Source organism: Bombus affinis, chromosome 2 (genome assembly GCF_024516045.1).
Source record: "Bombus affinis isolate iyBomAffi1 chromosome 2, iyBomAffi1.2, whole genome shotgun sequence".
NCBI lineage: Eukaryota > Metazoa > Arthropoda > Insecta > Hymenoptera > Apidae > Bombus > Bombus affinis.
Genome location: NC_066345.1, coordinates 11,694,746 through 11,715,405, shown reverse-complemented (window position 1 = coordinate 11,715,405; position 20,660 = coordinate 11,694,746). Strand labels below are relative to the sequence as shown.

Genomic DNA, 20,660 nt, shown 5'->3' with positions numbered 1-20,660 from the left:
TTCTGTGTGTGAGCTTCGTGTTTTCAGCGTTTCGAAGCGTTGAATCGGCACTTTTTATTCGAAACGAAGGAGAGAATGGAGGAAAAAAGAGCCGTGCGCCATAGAAACTCCCACTCCGGATATCCTGTGCCACCAGAATGCTCCCGTGCCATTGCCTCGGCCACTTAGGTGGTTTTCGGACCACTCGACCAACGTCTGTATGGATCACTGTGTGTAAAAGCGCGCATGCAACCCGGTAATCCCACTCGTGTTTCGATTACAAGATAGAGGCCAGGATACTTTACAATGGACCCAGCGATTTTTACGGGAAAGAGGGTGGAAATCGAAGCACCGGTATAATACTTGTTCGTGTTCACGTTGTCATGGTTATTCATTTTCCAGAAAAGACGCGCGCATGATGATTTTCTTCTTGCTTCTAAGAGTATCGAAGACGGTCACCCAAGTACTCGTCATTTTCAATTTATTCCAGAGATTCGTCTAGCGGTGTTTTTCAATTCAGCGCAAGAGCTATCGCCGTTTAACTATAGAATACAAAGGTTGATAATTTCTGTAGCTGGCAAATCTTTCATTCGCCGCGGATTATACGTTTCGTTGTCGATCGTTAACCAAATAATGCGTTTAACTATTAATCGAGAGGAAAATGTACGATATCGTTTCTTAAAGATAAAAGAAATCTAACGAACGTCTGTATATCGTAAGACGTCAAGTTAGAAAATTGTGAAATCAGATAAAATACACCGTGTAAAGAAGGACTTTCTTCGGCTTCTCCCTTACCTCGGCAGAGGACCTATCATCGAGAGGTTAGTCGCGGGACGTTGATCGTTCGTATCGTATATCGTTGGAAGGAAGTTTCCCTGGAACTTCTACATCTTCGCCGATGTGGACAGGAAGGGCGTGAGCGAGAGAGAGACGGATAGAGAAAGAGAAAGGGAGGCCAAGAGGGACAAGGTATGAAATGATCCGGGCAGGAAGCGGAGGTTCACCCATGATTTAATTCCCGTTAAGTAAAATCCCGTACTTCCTCATCGATTATTCGTGTCGTCTGATAGCCGGGGAAACCGCGATTCAATCGAATGGCCCGATTAGACACACGTAACACCAACCTCCATCATATCCGATTTTTATCCGACGTTACACGCTTCCTTTTCTTCTTCTTATTCTGTACTCTAATTAATGTGTGACCAGGTTTATTCGAAATTCAATAAAATCATTCACGAGCAAGATTATCGTTTCGTGCCGTGATATTACGAGGAAACGAGCGTTATAAATATTCTATTTCTTGAATAACATTTTATCTATTTCCTTGTAACTTTATTTCTTGCTTTGCATTTGATAATAATAAAAAAAAAAAGACAGGAGTACCATTACGTTTCTAAATATGGAACAGACTGTAACCGATACGAGCTATCTCTGTTATCAGAAAACAATGAGTAGAAACGCTATAATGAGACGAGCCGGGATAATTATTTCAGATAACCGAGCGCATCACAGTAAAATAGATACGACTGTCTGATAAAAGAAAACAGCAAATTAGCATATACGTAATATCTACATAAAAATAACAGTTTTTTTATGTCGATTCGTAAACCAGTTTGTCATAGTCGTACGTAGCTGAAATATTTTTATCGAGGGTTCTTTCATACGCCGGATGGAACAATGGAAGAACGCTCGTGATCCGTGGCCAATCGCGATTCAACGTGTGTTGGTGCACGCGCGTAGACGCGACATAGCGTGGGTAATCGCTTTGATTCCGCGAACGAGAACGGATATTAGGAAACTCTCTCGTGCGCCGTAAAAAAAAAAAAGTAGAAACTAAAAAGCTGCATCCTCGTGATGCAGGCGTACACGATCGGAATCACTGGTGAAACGATCGTTCGTTCGTCCAAGCCAATTTCTGTCGTTTCGTCGCCCTTTGCGCAATCTCAGATTTCCTTTTTTCTGTTTATTATTACATGCGACGCGACATCGTTGCGATTTCATAGCGGCGACGCCATGTAATTTGGCAGGATTAATAGTTTTAACGATATAATGCACTCGACCGATGTTCGCTAAGATCGTGCAGTCCCGTTTTATAATTTCGCTATTTTGCTCCAAATAAGTTTATAAACTTCCTTCATTTGGCTTATTACAAAATTGAATCCTATCGCGCGAAAGAACTTATCACTATGTACCGGCCACTCGAATCTTATGTTTCTGATCGAAGGATTACACGGTCGTGTGCGTCGCGTCGTTATACAAGGATCCTAAATCTGTCGAATCGTAGTACAGTGTCGTTTCTACAAAATCGTAAATATTGGCTTGGCAACTAAGCGGTTGCGGATTTTGTCAATATCACCTGGCGACAAAAGCCGCAATCGCTTAGTCGCCAACCCAACAAATCGGCTCTAAATAAATTTCTCTTCTGAGGGAAAGATATTTCGGACGTGCAAGAAAAATTGTCAAGTTATCTCGTGACTTGTTATCTCGTTCTGAAAACGTTAAATTCCGTTTTATATATCGTTCGGTTGTCAAAGTTGATGGAAAACTTAGGTGAAAACGAAAAGGGAAGAGGTGGAGTGGTTTGCTGGGATGGAATTGATTTTCCTATAGCGCAAGCTCACCGGGTCAGAAACGCAGAATCGTACGTTTGGTTCGTCGATGAATCACGCCAATGGCAATCGTCTCCTTCGCAATAATGGCCGTAATAATGGAGCACGGCTAGATCGTTCATCACGATTACGTTCGCGGTGCTCTTGCGCCGGAATGGTAAAAACAGGGACCGAGTTTGCACGCGCGGCTTAACGCCGCCGCCACTGTAATTGGCTTAATGACATGGAATTCTATAATCGCGTAACTACGGCCACAAACATTAATTACTCCTCCCGCGTTGCTCTGCTGCTGTGTAAACACTGTGTTAACGTGTACGATATAACTGTACGGTGGAATAAGATTAACGTATCGAAAAACTAGAAACAATTAAATATTCTAGACTTGTTCTAGAACTCGAACGTAGTAAAGATCAGGGTCTTCGCTTTTCTGAAACTGGTAAACATCATCGTATATCCATCGTTCGTTAGAATTCCTCCAATTATCGTAAGCTATCGATTCTAAAGCTCTGTGTAGCGGCAGGTGACGAATAATATTTTATTGGATAAGAAACAGATAAATATATAATTTCGCCGTAACATACAGATAGGAAGGCGACAAGTATATTTATTGCTGCTATTGCATCTTTATCGCAGCTACGAAAACTAAGAAACTATGATAATTATATAACTGTATAAATTCCACTACTACGAAGACTAATAAATAAGATAATAAAAATTACAAAATCGAGCTTCGCTGTCGACATGGTTTTTCGCTTCGGACCGTCGGAGCATACTGTATGAAGAGGCATTCTTTGTCGTGGTATTCAGCTCGCACTTTAAACGGTCCGATCGTGATTAGCCGAGATACGAGACTTTGAAAACTTTCGCAAGAACATCTTTTCAAGATTCTCCTCCGATTCTACTCCTCCAGTTCCTCTTCTCCTTGAATAAAAAAAGAAAAACCTAGAACGAAATGGTAATAGAAAAAAATCTGCGGTAATACGCGAGGAAGCAGGGACGACCGGCGACTATAGTCGGCGAGAAAACTGTGGACAGAACGCGGCGAACTGAGGAATTTGTTCCGTTTTCCATCCAGATGTCGACGCGGCGAAGGCCTCGCTGGAGAACGTGCCGGGCAACATGTACGAAAGCGTATGCGTGCCAGATTTAGGTGATTTCTTGGGATACCAGAGCGGTGCTCATCAGGGCGCGACGCCGGAACACAAGAGTCCAGCGACGCCAGCGAGTTCCGCCACCTCGAACTCATCCGGCCCTCAAACTGGAAACCAAGCTACGGCCCCGTTGCAACCACCTTCCGCCGCAGTTTCTCTGCCCTCGAGACAGTATCATAATGATGGTAAGTGTCTCTCACATTTCATCTATCCTCTGCTCCAGTTTCCTTATCTCTTATCGATTTACACGTAGAAAAATCGATGGTACAGCTTCGCGTGGACGAAACGTAAAATATATAGAGTCAAATGTTCATTTACGAAAACACGAGAGACGAACGTTGTACCTAAGTGTAGATTGATCGAGGTTAACGGATGTGTAGCTCGAGTCGTAGCAAGGAAAGAGATACGTAAAGGTTCGACGCGAAGTGATAAATTAAAAGGGCTTGAAGCATGGTACACGACGAGCAGCCTTGTCCTGAGAAGGTTCTCGTCGGTCGTGTAAAACTCTCGCTGACAATATGGACTCGACCGAACATCGAACTCCTCCTGTTCGAGCGAGGTGTAAGCACAGCCACAGGAACAACGAGTTAATCTATTCTTCTAAGACTCCGTTCAGCGTTTCCCAACCCCTCGGTCGATTTACCTTCCTCGACTATTGCTTCTGAACATAAATCTCGTATAAGACCTCTAGGTATGTTCTACTTCGATCGAAAGCAATTTTATCGTGTATAGAAAAAAAGTACGAGAAGATCGAGCTCCAAGGAACAAATAACTAAACTTTTAATCTACACTCTCGCTCAACAGCGACTGTTATATTTTTGTACAAAAGTCCATCGTATTAAAAAGATCGTCACTTCCGACAATCACTTCCAGAAAATCCGATTTTCCTTCCTCGCAACCGAATCTCCTAGAAGATTAGCTCGTAGTTGAGGTTGGGAAACGCTGAGCAGAGACGAAGAGGATGCAAGAGCATGGCAAGTCCAGCGTGCGACAAGCCGATTTATTTATTTCCCCGATTGCGAGCGACGAACGAAGGAAAGCGTTGCGAGTGGCGGGCACAGAGGAGTTTCTCATTGTTACGTCAGGGTGGCTGATAGCATCTCTCTATACACCGCGTTTGCACGTGTTGCCACAAGTCTCTCATTATCGTCGTTGTGTTCGCGTCTCGTTTAACCGTTTCGTCGTCGGATCGTCCCTCCTCGAGGAGACGAGGAAAGAAGGAAGAAGGGGGCTAGCGACAATCCACGCGATTTCACCGAGGGTTTTCGCGATGCTTGCTGGAAGAAGTCGGCTCATTAACCGAGACTTCCACCTGACACGGGGCAAAGGGTTCGCGGGATTGCAATATCTCGCGGCCCCGTTCATGGTGCGCAATTCGCGCCGCTGTGATTCACCTTATTCTCGGCGTTTTCATCGGCTGAACTCTGACGCAACTCATTCAGCCGAAGGACTCGTCGTTCCACAGACGAACAATGGAAAATCGTTCACCGGGGAGTAGATCGTTGTCCCATTCATCCGATCGAACAATTCCTCGTTGCCCCGATATTTTCCCTCGTTTCTCGGTTAATCGACCGTAGCAACTCGTGGAATATCATAGCGGCATTGGAATGTGATCCCTTGAAAACGGGTGTTCGTGGTTGTCGTATCACTGATACGTCATTACAGTCTGGTATTTCGCTCCATCGAATTCTATTTTACGCCATTCCAATAGAACTTGCTTCCATGGAATCCACTGCAATCGAATTCGGATAATTCTACTTGCACGAGGACGACACGCTTGTGAAGATGGTTTTCCGTTGGGCAGAATCCTAGGTACCAATTGCGACATGTATTTTAAATGTTTGTAAAGAATCGGTTGGATATTTTCTGAGTAGGTTCTGTGGAAGAAGCGAAGCTAGTGACACAGTGACGAAGAGTACACGCGTGTTTGATACGCGTTAGGGAATCGCAGCCGGGTCGAATAGAACGGAACAGAGGAGAACATTATGAGGCGAGCGTTCGTAGCGTAGGTAACAATTACCTAGCCGGGGTCCTTACGTCATTGCAGCAGTGACCGTGGGTGAACGAGGGAAAGTCGGGCCCTCTGCACGCTTCGCCGCGGACAATGGAGACGACGCCGGGCTCTGTTGCCTCTCTCGACATCCTCGCGTTTAGTCCAATAAAAAATCCACGATGTTCCTCCGCGCCTCTCGGTCACTCCCTTCCTAGTTTCGGAACTAGGTATGATTTGATCGAGCTATTTATTGCTACGCGTCTTTCATTCGTAAAAAAAATATATCTATCCATTCTGTCGATTTGTTTCTTTTTTTTTTTTTTTTTAATTGAAAACTCCGAAAAATCTTTCTTTTCGCTCCCTAGAACTTGTTCTCGTCTCTCCTCCAAAGTTCGAAGTAGAATGCAGTGTTCTTCGAACTTCTTAGAATTCCTCGATTTTCGAATTCAAAGTCTTCTGTTTGTACCGAAGTTGGCAATTATGTTGCTCGAGGATGATTCAGCGAAGCAGTGGAACGTAGGATTGTTTGTTTTTCCAGAATCGTAGCGATTGAATGAACGATATAATGAATAGTTAGAATAATCGGATAAATTATGCCTAGGATCCGTCGGTTGGAAAAGTTGGAGAACGCGCGTGCAGCAGTAACGTAATGCATCAGTTCCAAGAGGAGGAGGTCGAAAGCGAGGATAAGCGAGAGTCGAACCAGAGACCTCGAAGAGCCGCGATACATAACGTAACAGTGCTCCGGCAAGCAGAAATAATGAGTCTATTATACGGTCGCCTGTGTTGGTCGTCTTGCAACGACACGTTCTATACTTGTGCACGAGTATCACGATACAGTACGCCAAGCCCGATGAAAAATCTGCGAAATCTTCCTATCGTTTTTGCTTGGAAATCGTTCATTGAAATTAATTCAGTCGCGCTTACTCCCATCTTTCTTCTTTAATTACAAGTACTGATAATAATTCGCTGTTCGAATTATTTAGAATCTTATGTTAATTTATTACGTAAAAAGAAACTACTATCGGTATTCCCAAAGTACCGTTACATTACGGATTTCATTAAAGATATAATTACGACGAAGTAATATGTAGGTTAGATTTGGATTAGTAAATTTCGATTGAAATTAATTTATTCGGTTCAGCCTTCTTAATTCAGTACGTACGAAGAATTCGTTATTAACATTTCTCAAAGTTCTATGTTAGGAATTTTATTAAAGATATAGTCGTATTACATTGATATATGAAATGTTCGAAAAGGTAGCGATATTCAAGAAAGATCGACGATCTATTAAACGACACGTGTATCTTCTTGTTGCTTTCAATAATTTTTTGATAAATTTTTCGGTCTAGAATGTTCGATTTCTTCCAACGATAACGAAACTACGCCACATCCTTAACATTTAATTTTGTTCAATAACGTAGTACCAACCAGCTCGATTTTACCATTCGGCTGCTCTTCAGAAATTCGTAATAAATAATGTTCTTTCAACTCTGCCGATACCAAGAAGGAATTCGTCGTTTTTAAAACAAATTTACAAACTCCCTGGTATTTCGAAATTCCACGATCTGAGCTTTCCAAATGCCTGCACAATCCGTCATCCAAGGTTCAACCTTACGAAACTCGAACACACTGCTCGAATATCAAACGAAATATCAACCCTTCGAGACCGATTTCTTTACAATTAGCCGAATATATCGACACGAAGAGTCAACGTATCGTGATTCGATAGAACGTCGATAAATATTTCGAGGATAGTGTTGGACGACGATTGTTTCCGTTTGTCACGTATGATCGTCGCACGTGCACGGACACAGAGACTGTGGTCTCGCACACGCGGCCGCCCGTGCATAAATTATAGACGGTGTCGAATCCCGTGCGCGCAAAAGCGATTCCCTACGGTTTACTGACACCCGGGCCAAAAATGGTACGGCCATCGTGACGCCATTCGCTACGTTTATGGAAAGGTTAGTCAATCGTGCCGACGAGTACAATGATTATTTGTTAAGCAACCACCGCGTGATAACTAGCCGAGACTGGCCATACGGCATTTTGATTGGCCAATCGGTTGTCCTCTGAAAGAGCGGATTTTAGCGGCCACACAAGCCTTCATCGCTGTCCTCCAACGATATTCTTCTCTTGCTTTTATTCATATCTGAACTATAGCCGCACGTGTGCCATTGTATACCTCGAGAGAGAGAGATCGATATGGTGCATCGAGGGTAGATCGAAGGGGATGCTCGATATTTAAGTATTAGATGTCGTTGCAACGAGCTGAATAGCGTGGTGGAGCGGAAATGGTGAGCTTGAACAGCGAAGAATTTGTCGAGGCTTTTAATGAAAGTATCGGAAAGAATTTCGTAAGGTTCGAGGATCGTTCTATTTACTTCGTTTGCAAGAAGATGCGAGGAACGTTTAGAACCTAAAATTCTACTCTGTTGGAAGACAGTGAATACATAAGAATTAATATATCGCACGTAGCTAACTAGCTAACGATCGCTTTCCAAGTGGTTTCCTTCTGCATCGAATACGTAATTACCAGAGTTTCACAAGGTCCTCCAGAGTTGTGTCGAACGACCGACTGCCATGATGCTATCTATCTACGAGCAAAACTATAATAATCCAAATTCAAGGCTGACTTAATTAAACCGTCATCCAGCTCGTGAAAGCCAAAGCGAAGAATAGAAAGACCATCGGAAACATGGTTTTTCGAAGTGCGACGAGGTGGAAGCACGAGCATATGTCATAATGAGAGGCTTGTGGACGATCGTAGAAGGCCGCGGAACAAACGTTCCAGTAGAGGGATGAAGGATCCGGCGAGTAGGGTCGTAGAGGGATGAAACGATCGGCGAAGGGAAAAGGCGTGCGGACAAGGGGGTGACGGGGGGTTGATGGTTGTTGGCGCAGGTTGTATTCATTCACTCGTTCATTCATAGTTCGTACACCGCCTCGGGGACCTACAAAGCCTCTGGCTCATTCAGAACTCACGACACGATCGCCGTGTATGTGTATGTTTTTTTTTTCGTCCCTTCTTCCTGTCCGTGTACGTTCGCCCTCGACGACGTCGTTCATCGTCATCGCCGTCGTAGTTCTCTTCTGGCCGCCGTTTCTCGTCCTCCTCCTGATCGTTGATTGGTGGTAGCTCGTCTTAGAGAGGAGAGAAATATGGGTAGAGATGGTTAGATATAATGGTGAGGAATAGAACGTGTGGAAGCTCACGTTACAACCGGAAGCCGAGGCAGCATAGTGAAAGGGAAGGAGGAGTCCTACCCCAATATTCCGGGAGCGAGATAGTTTTATAATGTCCTCGAGTGCTCCTCCCTTAATGCACCCCTAAATGCAGCCTCCTCGAACTGGCTCTCGCTTGTGAGCGCGTACGTGCACGACGTGGCATTGTTGCTCACTTGGAGAGCGTTCAGAATCGAACAGATGCCAGGAGAGAGAGAGAGAGAGAAAGAAGCTTGTAAGATCTGGTACGTCCGTTTTAGAGTACGTTGAGATACCGACCCCCATTATGAGCGGGTATTATCGAGCTCTCGCGAGGTTTTTAGGGATTCGACGATCTCTAGATTTTCACCGTTCTTTGACGGGTTTCCAATTTTCTTAACTGTCGGTTCCAGGTTTCAGAGATAGGTCTTTGGATCTTGGTCGAAAGGTTCAGATAATACCATGTTGTTTTTAGTAGTGGGACGAAGTTTTTGATAGTCGTATGTTGTTCCTAGATCCTTCCTGTCCGATATATTTCTCATTTCCCATCTCTAGTTTCAAACGAATTTTCGTCAACGGTCTTTCGCTATAGAGACCGTAAACTGGAAGAAACGCGTGGAATTGTCTGCTAAATCGAAACTACCAAGAGATAATCGGAATATTTTTTAGTTTCACCCCTCGACTCTTGAAAACACATCTGACACACCGGTCGAGACTTGCAGGCATACCAGACATCGATTTGCCGTAACTCTGTTAACTCGTGCCGAACGCGAGGACAAAAGACGACGTGTGGAAGAAAAGAGGCCAAAGGACAGAGTAAAGTGGGAGGTGCAAATCCAGGGATAGGGAGAAACGAAGGCAAACGCAACAAGAGCGGAGCAAAGCAACTCGCGCGAACGGTAAAAGCGTGCGGAGAAACGAAGGCACAAGGCGCATCGAACTCTCGTGTCCTTATTGTGCGATGCTCGTAAGTCCCATTACTATTGCCGGCGGACTATACGAGAAGCGAGAGGCACGAGGCGTAGGGGAGCGAGCACTTCCGGTCCCCTCTGCATCACGTGCGAGCCCGCCGAACAGAGAAACCCCCGTTTGCCTCGCCTCTCTTAGCATCCGGTCTCTCTGCGCCTCCCCAGCCAGCCCCCTCTCAAAAATAGGCTAGGCCCTTCGAGTTGCGACCTCGTATTATAAGCGTTATACCAGTATGTATATATGTACTCCCGCCACGTTACTTCTGTTTTATGCTTCTTCCTTTTCTTCTCTTTTTGTTATTTTTTTATGATTTTTTCGAGGCAAGATTCTTCTGCATTTCCTCTTATTCGTTGTTTTATCGTACGAGAGAATGAGGAGGTGGGTTGATGAAACGTTTGCAGCTCTATTCTATTTCGTTCTTCTGGCGAATATTTTGTTACCGTCTTGGAACTTGATTTAACAGAAATAGTCGATGTTCGCAGAAATATAAGAATACCATCGAGTTGCGAATATCTTTGGAAAGTAAATTACTCGAGATGAATCAGTTGGCATATTGAATACGTTAGCATTGTGACGACTAAGTGTTAAGACTCTTTAGAAGAATGATCTAGTGGTTTTGGAAAGTCAGTGTCAAGCAAGGAACGAGATTTGTCGTTCGATCCACAGGACCAAGAATAATATTATCCTTAGTCGATCTATCACGGGGATGGGACATCTCCAGCATACGCTTACGATAATTCCAGCCAGCTGGGCCTCTAACTTTACGACACCTCCGTTAGGCGCCCCTTGAAAAGCAACCCAATTTTATCCAATTTACGTGTCTTAACTTCTAATTTACGATCTCGCACGAGCAAAGCCAATGATCCACCGAAACTACCTTAAACACAGACAGTTCGTTTCAACTTTCTCATAAACTAATCAATTCCACGTGACCCAAAATAGCTGAATGCCATAAATCAAGACGCTTAACTAACCAAGTCACCCAAATTGATGCTTGAGACATATCTATCCACTACCCTACGAAATACTCAATTCTCGAATTACAATTCTCTACATTACATTGTTCTTTATTGACTCGTAGGACCTACTTAAAACCAGTCGTCCGATCTAAGCTTTAAATTCTCGAGGAAATCCATGGCACATACTCAATCGCGTAGAAAATATCGCCTCGGTGGCAGCAGGTGGTTGTTGAAGCTTCGAAGGGGCGTTTGTGAATCCCTCCCCCTCCCCACTCACCCCTACAACCGACCACTCACCCCACTACGCGTCACACGTATCCCCACCACGAGCCGCATTTCTCCCCCATCAGTGCTTCGTTATCCCCACCACTGGAAACTTCCACCTCCAACAAGGAGCAGCAATGTGACGGAGGACGAAACAGTACGCAGCTGGTTGAATCGCGTCCCGTCGAGGAACGGGGTGGGGGTAACGTTTGCTGGCGGCGGAAGGGGAGAGTTGGACGGGAGGGGAAGTGACGGAAGGGAGGTCGATGCAGAGGACCGGAGAGCGGAAACGGCGCGGCGCTTCGTCACAGTGACACGCGCGCTCACGTCAAGTGGAGAGTGCACGCGAGAGGAAGCTCTGTTGTACGTACGATTCGCGCCTCTTTTTCGTCGATCTTTTTTTCTTCATCCGACGCGTATTTTCTTCTCGAGTCTTCGTTTCTCGTTGTGATTCTTCGACGTTCGGTCGTTCATTCGTTCGCGAGTTGATACACCATTCTTCTAAAGAAAAGCCAGAGATTTTCTTCGAGCTCCTCAGGTGCTAGTTGTTCTTTCGCTTGGATACAGTGTGAAGATTATAGTACAGCAGTTGGAAGAGACAGAGTGGTTGTTTTGGAAGGTAAAAGAAGGATAGAGGGCTTGTGCCTCGAGGGTGGCTGGCTCCAACCCGTGGAACACCTGTTGCGCGGATCAACGCGGTATTCCGCGTGGAAGTTGTTATCTCGTCTAAAGTACTAGAGTTCTGTGTGCATAGGAGTCTCGTTTGGTTTGCCGAGTTTTAAGATATACAGAAGGTGCGAGGGAAACTGTACCTGTTCTATGCTGGCTACCAAAGTGTGTTTACCGCGAGGAACGATCGGAGAGTCCGTCGTGATTCTGTGATGATACTGTGCGTCTTAGTGAATTGACACTGACCGAGGTGAAGAATTTTGCAAACCGATCGTCCATGGTTTTTTTGCTCGTGAAAAGTGCTCGGTCATCTACGTTTCTACGAACTCCGTCGACGATTCTCTTAGGATAGAACGTATATAAATATTCAAAGTTGCCTCCCTCTCCTGCTCGCCTAGAAATTTTCGCATGCTCGCCGAAACTTAGCTATGCAATTCGTGGACGAGCAAAGTCTATCGCGTTCCTGGAAAACAACGACGAAACTTTCCCGCATGCTCGATCGTGGCCAGTCGATTCTGAGAGCCTGATCCTCTCTCGGCTGATCGTCTCGGTGTTTTCTCACACACGTCGCGGCGCGGCGAGAGAGAGGGTGGGTGCACGAATGCGCGCGTGCATCGGCGCGAGTAGGTGCGCGTCAACGAGCGGGCAGCACCGGGCAGCAGAAGAAGCGGCAGAGAAATCATCAGAGGGACGTCACGGCGGGCGTCGCGGGCGTCGAGACGTCGCGGCCTTCGGGGCAGGCGCCGGCCATAATCGTCGGCACGTACGGCAACAACCATTCGGATCCACTCTGTCAGACGACGAGTAGCGGCCCCGCTGCATCTTCGGAGATGGTGCTCCACATGCTGGACACGCTGATGACAGGCCACGAACCGTTTTACGCCGATTACCCCTCGTACCAGGAGACGGACCCTCTCACCCATCCGCACCATCAACATCCGCATCAGCACGCGATCGCGCGCAACACCGGCATGCCGCCGGTCTCCTTGGACGCGACCACCCATACGCCAGGTACTCGCGACAATTCTCTTCTTCGTCCTCTTACCGATACAACCAGCTGCAAAGTCGATTTTCCTCTTGACGTCTTTCGCGACTTTAATGCGAATGAAAGTACACGAAACGATGAATCATCGGCTTTTGGAGATGAACTTCGCGGATGCTTCTTGGAGTTGAGTTTCCTGGGGATTGGAATTTTTATACTGTTCGACAATTTGGATGAACTCGATGTAGATGAAAGATGATTAGATTTCGAGAAAGATGTCCGATCCTACTGGAAATGTTTTTTAAGAGTCTGAGAGTCAGGTATAAAGTTGTTTTATTCTTCGTTATTTTTTCTGATTTTAACGTGGACGAAACTGTTCAAAGTCAAAGATGATTTCGAGGAGAGTGCCTGTTTCCATTGGGTGTTGTATTGGATCTATTACACATTGGAACTTCCTTATTCTTCGTCGTTGTCGATGATTTTAATGTAGATGAAAGTATTCGAAACGAAGGATGATGAAGTTTTGTCAGACCGTCTTAAAGATGTTTCTAGAACAAATTGTTGGAATTTCTGGATTGAAATCTTCTTCGGTTCATTACCGATTAAATAGGACGTAGAATTTCTTTTGTCGTCGCTGTTTTCAATGATTTTGAAACGGATAACTGGGTTTCGAGCGATGTTTCTGAAAATGTTCTCCGTAAATTCTATTTGACGTGTGAAACAGATTTCAGATTCATTAATGAAAAACTTGTGCTCGTTAAAAGTATATAACTTAATAAACCTATTAGATTTGTGGATTATACATACGTGCTGTCAATAAAATTAATTCGAAATTCTTGTTTCGTGGACCGTTTCTCCAAGGTTGTTAGATATTGAGCTTAAACATTGATAAAACGCTTATGTTTGATAATACGTCATTATTGTATCGAAGAATGATTGGCTGTTGAGGTCAATATTAGCGTGGTGTTAATAATAATCTCAACAATGATAAAACAGAATTGTTTCGATGGATGGTGCATTTTGTTAGACGCTTCCCAGCTGTCCCTTTGGATATTAAGCTCACAAAGTGTAACAGGGCAGGAAGCAGCTCAAAAATTGAAATTTCGTCAAACTGTCATTATCTGGCCACAGATGTCGGTGGATACATTTATATAAGTAATTATTTTCATTTAAATCGATTAAACATACATCACATCAAATATGTCAGATCAGCTTCTGCGAGGTTCGAGCATATCTTCTGCAATATTTATACTCGTTCGAAACTCGTTTGAGATATCTCAGCCCAAAAACAGGACAATACTTTCAATCTTTTTCAACGTCGTCAATAGGTACTTTCATTAGAATTTCGTTCGTTGTATCGTATATACCATAATTTAATAAATCGTCCCGTTATCTATTAATATTATTATTTATTTGTCGCTAATGGAGTATTTCTTATCTTTGTATGTTACCTTTATGTATTTGTAAGTGCGTAACGTTATCTCACGATAATTCAACGAAAGGCTGATTCGGTGCAGGTTCAATGGATCTTCATCATCGTTCGGTGTCAGCATGGTCTGATCTTCGTCCAGGGCATCAAAGTTTTCGCCCAGTGGTGGCTAAACGCGTCTCGTTCAGCCACTCGTGCCGCTCGTGCCGCCACAGTGTGCGGTTAATTGGCCATTTGACCAAGGTCAATCGTCTATGATTGCATTAAAGTGCATTACCGGTGTGACGAGACGAAAACGTTCCGGTAAATGTAAACCAACCAACGATCGAATCGAATTCACGCTTATCCACTTCGTTGCGACCGAAGCTCTTCGCTCAGAGAATCTTGTATCGCCTGCAAATTTCCAACAGGGATAAAATCCTATCAAGTCTACAAGAAGTACAAAATACCATGGCTAGAGAGTACACCATTGGTATTTGTACACCATTGTATCTATCATAGCATATAATACATCAACTAATTAAATTCCGTATCGTTTAGAAGTACTTTCATGTAGCTACAAAAATTTGATAACGTGAAAAACTATAGGATCTGAAAGAACGTTTCATTGGAAAGTAAGATACTTGCAAATACTTTTGGTAGCCAATGTACGTAAAAAGACGTGTCGAGATTTTCAACGCGTTCGTAGAAGCAAAGAAAATATCCGATACGCGATCAACCTTTTATAATTTCATGCAATAAATCTGTATTCTATAAATCTAGAATCTAATAAATCTGCGATCGCGGTGTTAACGTTATAGAGGTTTGTCTCTTCCCGTGCACTCATAGGTACGTTATTACAAGCACCTTTCATTTCGATTTCTTTGATACAAGTTCTACGCTTTAGTTATGGATATATTGCGGTAGCGTTAACATTGAACGGACGAGCAAAAAGAGAGAGACTGGAAGCAATGCTCGATAATAATCGTTGTGCCCCGGCCGCATAATGATCCGTAACTATATCGTTATTTTTAACGCGGGGGCTTCTTTTGTTCGCGATGCACGTCGCCATTCGCAGCCTAGGTGTGGCCCGATGCTAAATTGCCAATAAACCTGGTGCCGTGCCATGCAAGGTCGCTATTGCATGGCTCGCCACGGATGGCCGCGATCGGATTTAAAGAAGCGATCCCTCGATCGCGCATGCGATAAACCTCGCGCCACCGGAGAGCGCAACATTTCCCTGAACGTTACACCGATGCACAATCGCCGTGAATTCGCGCAACCGTGCAATTATTGCGGTATCGCTGCGATGGGAAAGAGCGGTCGATCATTTTCGGCGATGAAACTCTGCTGGATCGGAAATCGAACGCGATCGACGATGATTTCAAGGCTCTATCGTACGAATGAAAATTATAGATTCGAATTTTACATTCTATTGTTGGTAGATTAATTTGATATTATAACGTCACGATGGCTGTTTCTCTTCGAGTATTTACGTATATTTATATAAATAGATACAGAAGCGATTAACGCTACTTTATGGATCGTATAATTGCATATCTAAGTAGACGTTTGTTTATCGTAAGTGTCGTGTAGAAGATCCGCGAGATCGAACATTTCTTACTGATATTTAAAGCCAACTTTATCAAAAACAAATACGCTTATTTTTTACTCGTTTAACGATTCATTAACGTACAATGTCGCGTGCACGCGATCACGTAAGTACGTAAACATGCAACGTAGGATCTGAGAGAGTTCGGCTTACTCTGCTTCTTTGCAAGCGCGGCTGACTTCGTTGCGAAATCTACTCGGTATCCGTAAGAATATTAAAAACTTTGGCTACCGAGAGTTACTGGCTGAAAATCATATTTAAGAAATATAGATGATACACGAAATGGAAATTGTTCGCGGAGACGTTTGTTCGTCGAACACGCGTCAAATGCGTTCGAGTAATCTCGGCCGGAAGCATGGAAAAATGATAAATATGCATTACGAATGATCGCGCGAGAATGGTCATATTGCAAACAACTATCTTTGTCCACTATAAACGCATCATTCTGGTTTATCAAACGACGATCGCGTATTAAAAAATATTGGTGACATCGGCATTTCACATTCTGCCAAACTTCTATCCTTTTTCGAAATATTGCGGATAAAGGATATTGTCATGTTTTGGCACTGTATCGACAATCATAAGTAGATTAAGAAAGTTGGTAGATTAAAGGAAATTGCAAGTAATTGCTTACTCTTCGGTGATCCCTTAAGCCTTCCAGGGCAAAGTATCTTTCGAGCTATGAACAAAATCTTCCTTTTACTCGTCGCTAATGATAGAAATATATATATCATCGAAAGCTTTTGTTAAATACACGTAATTTTTGTGGAACTAAGCTAGAGCCAATTATCCTAAGGACGATATACGGAGGATCAATGATAACGACAATATTTCAAGGTTCTCGATGAAAATATGCTTTGTCAATAAATATGGACAATACTGTGTTGACGATACATATTGATGCTTTTGTTTCAGAACCTGGAAATACCAATAATATATGTCGAACGTTGACAACCTCCTAAGATCAAACGTATTTATCATTTGGTTAGCTACCAAGTAACTCGTTACATGTGCAACATCGAGCGAGATATATTCACTAAGCATCAACGAATTTTGAAATCGAACCCAATGTCGAAGCTTACAGTCTTTGAAGTTGCAAGACAAGCGATAAGTCCAAGAAGTTGATACACATATAAAAAGTTGTAGTATTTATATGCGACGCATAAAAATTTTCCATGCATTCGCATACGGTGACGCGCTGGCGCGCGAGCGTACATCGTTTTGGTTGAAAAAACACGCGTATACCGGCTCGTCGTCGCGGAGACAGACTGTGCGGAGTGTGGGAGAGTTCGCAGGTCACCGGTCTACCGAACAATGCGCGATTTCGTTGTCGTCGAGGACGACTTTTTTTTTCTTTTTTTACTTTTCTTACTTCTTCTCCGAGTCTCGTTCTATCGTACAATTGTCACCGCGTTCTTACGCGCACGCCTCTCGCGTTTTTCATCATCCTCGTTTCATCGCGACATTCGCGCGCGTCAACATCTTGTTTTTGTTCCGTTTTTCTGTCTTGTACGTTAAGATTTGTTTCTCTGTCGCGAGAACAATGCTAATCTGATGGTGCATTATTAGTTCCTTGAACTTGTTATTGTTGTTGTTATTATTACTATCATTATTGCCATTGTTATGGTAAAATAAATATCAAAATTAGATATTGTTATTGCCAATTCTTGTGAAGCAGTTGAACATTTATACCGTTTCCGAGATATGTAAGTGTACTTGTCTTTTACGTAAATATTTGATTTTTGGATTACTCATCTCCTGTCATGATTTAGATAGACGAAATTATCGTGGATTTTTTACATTTACTTTGAGGCTTGTCAGGCTGCTATCGTAAACGTCGATAAAATACCAGACTCAGACAGAGCGATTGATCTCTTATCGTTGCCTGCGCACTAGCAATTTTTAAATAATCCTTTGATCTTCTTATTATCTTGATAAGGGCCTAGTGAATGCGTAAGCACATGATTTCGACGAAGAAGGAAAACGATGGAAAAGGGGGGAAATAACAGTGCCGATTCATTGAATTCGCAGCGTACCTCGAATGTCGTTTATTCGCATACAAAACAGCTCAGAGCATGGCAACTAGCGCGAAAGCAAATTCATTATTTTCTTCGCTAATACTCTTATTCGACCTCTGGTCTGCCAGTTGGAAAGAGTCCGATATTCATTAGCCATAAGCTATCTAATACCTGTCCCAACCTTCGTTAAAGTATTTTGACTCTACCGTAAGGTATTTGTTAATTCTTTTAATTCGTTATTTTAGCACAATTCGAGTATGAAACACTTACGAGCCGGAACATTTCTAATCGATAAAGGATTTAGCGTTTTGAGGGCCTGCAGCTAACAACGATTTTACAGCTCCTGAACTAAATGAAATTTAAAACCATTTAGCCTGGCTGAATCGATGTTTGTTAAATCAATAGGAAATTAGTATTTAATATAATTGATATTTACATTGTTAATGTTTAAAAATCTTTTGGCTAATTTATCAGATTATGATATTTGCTTATAGTTAGATGGTGAAGAGTAGGCCTATCGAGTGCTCTTCTCGAATAACCGTTATCTTAGTTAAACTAAAATTTTACAGTCTTTGCGCTCTAACAAATGTATTTTATGTAATTACGATAATCGTTTATTAATCTTTTATGGCCACAATAACGTTTCGGGGAACGCTTAGCGTCATTAACGTCAGAGTAAATCCACCCCTGCTTGCAATATCGAGTATTCACAATAAATTACTAGTTGCGCTAACAGCCACATTATTTCTTAATACAAGATCTGAGGATTATTTAAGAAATCAAGAAATTAGTACTAGAATTACCATGACCGTCAAAATGATTTGTTAATTTCTCTCATAGTAATTTTATAGATGCATTTTTGTGTTTTGTCAAAATTTTTGTAAAGTATGAAGGCTCTCTTCCTTCGGTACGAATTTTATGCTTCGGCCCTATTTCTATCGCATTTGATAAAAAGAAATTTAACGAATGAAACTTCTTCGAAAGGAATCTAGCCCTACACCTGCGTCATCCAGTGCCTGGAGCTTCGGCCAAAAATCAAATCGAATCTTCAGTATCTAAAAAAGATTCCGATACGGGCCGCGAGAAGAAGGAGCAAAAGAGGAGAATCGGCGGACTCCAGAGAAAGAAAAAGATAATAGGCTTCCGGCGATGAAAGCGTTCGCGGGGCAGGTTTTAATTTTCAAGAGGCCGCCGGTCTACTCCTTTTTCTCCTTCTTCCTCGTCGCCGTGTTCTTCTCTTCTCCGGCTTATATACACGCAGCAGCTGTGCAGGCCGACTGGCGTTTCATTCGATTTGGCGCGTGCCTCGTGGCCTGCGTTGCTGACCACGTTTTGCTTGCTGGCTGCCTTGCGTTTCTTCGCCGTTACTCGTTGCTTGCGGACCAGCCCTTGGCACCTGTTCCACAGCTGATACGCGTCTGGCTGGTGGCTACATTTGCTCCCTCGAAACTATCTTCTTGTTCTTTTTCTTCTTCTTCTTCGTCATTCTACTCGTTTATTTCTCTCTTACCAGGCGCTTTCTCTTCTGGATTGAATTCCAGTACAGAGTTCGCATTTCATTGTAGATCTTATCATTTGTTTATCGACGAAGCAACGAGCTACACGAGTAAAGGGTGTATCGAACGAAAGGAAATACGCTATAGAAGGTATGCGATGAAAAATATCGAAGTGGTAAATTATCAGAAAATGTTTGTACGTAGATAGAAGCTGAATGACTTTAGATATTTTGTATATTTTTGCATCTTAAAATTTCTCATAAACACATAAACATCCGTGGTCTAATAATAAATTTGTTTAGTTCTTTTGACTCTCTATGACGTCATGTGACTTGAACGTTGCTTACACACTTACATGTCCGTATTTTTTTAAACATTACTGCACTGCTTAGTACTTTATGATATTTTACTTTATTATTGGGTTACTGCATTGCTATTCTCTCTAGAAGAATTTCGATATATAATCCCTGTTTCTCCAATATGAATCAGAAACAATAATCAACCATAATTTTTTTTTTCTATCGTTTGAAGCTTAAACACACCGTCGATGGAAGTAATGTTTATGCGAAAGGAATAAGGCAGCACGAATTCTTGCCTTCTTCGTCTATAGTTCCTCTGGGTCCAGGGGAAATACCATACAAAACGCAGGTCACGATTTGCCAACACTTTCTGTAGGTTACATTCCAACGCCCTTCCTATTCGTACATTCCTTCGGTATCGTGGAACATACGAATAATTCATCGTTGGTATTTACAATTGGAAGTTAGTTAAACGGCTCGAGTGATTTTTCATAGGAAGAGATACGAAGAGAGCAATAGTTCCATGGGAAGCTCGGTTATAATTAGGATTAAAAACATCCAGATCAGGAAGTAGATTACTTATATATATATATATATATATGTACATGTATACATATATATACAGATAGCGTGTCGTAATCCACTCTGGATAACAAAGAACCCGCGAACTTGGAATTAATCATCCAAGGATTACGTTAATGTACCCTGCCAACGAGAATCATGCAATACCGTGGAGGTAATATCAGATGTGCAAAATACAAAGAACGTTCGAACGCTGTTGGTAAAGGAAAATTGAAAAGAGGAAGCCCTGGTTTGCAAATTTAACGAGACTGCGGGGCCGAAATTCCAGAACCGCCCAAAAGTATGCCAGCCCGGTTGAACTTTGGAGAAAAAGAAGAACGAGAGCCAACGTGAAAGAAAAGCGATCAAGACAAACGCGAAGGAAGAAAAAAGAATTGCCTGCTCCGGCTTCAATTGTTCATCCGTGTGAACAAACGCGCGGCCTGAATGCTTCAGGAATTTCGGAATAGTTTCGTTGCTCTGC

General features: G+C 43.0%; 1 protein-coding gene across 5 annotated transcripts in view; it reads left to right on the top strand.

The window, feature by feature from the left end:
* The window catches only part of LOC126928922 (ETS-like protein pointed), a 142,979-nt gene that overhangs the window by 114,533 nt on the left and 7,786 nt on the right, over positions 1 to 20,660 (top strand). For 4 of the 5 annotated variants that reach the window (XM_050744814.1, XM_050744816.1, XM_050744815.1 and 1 more), the window contains one exon: positions 3,664 to 3,924. The exons of the other annotated variant lie outside the window; for it this stretch is intronic. In XM_050744814.1, the coding sequence (XP_050600771.1) occupies positions 3,664 to 3,924 (261 nt within the window). The remainder of the gene's footprint in view (positions 1 to 3,663; positions 3,925 to 20,660) is intronic. 5 annotated transcript variants of the gene reach the window in all.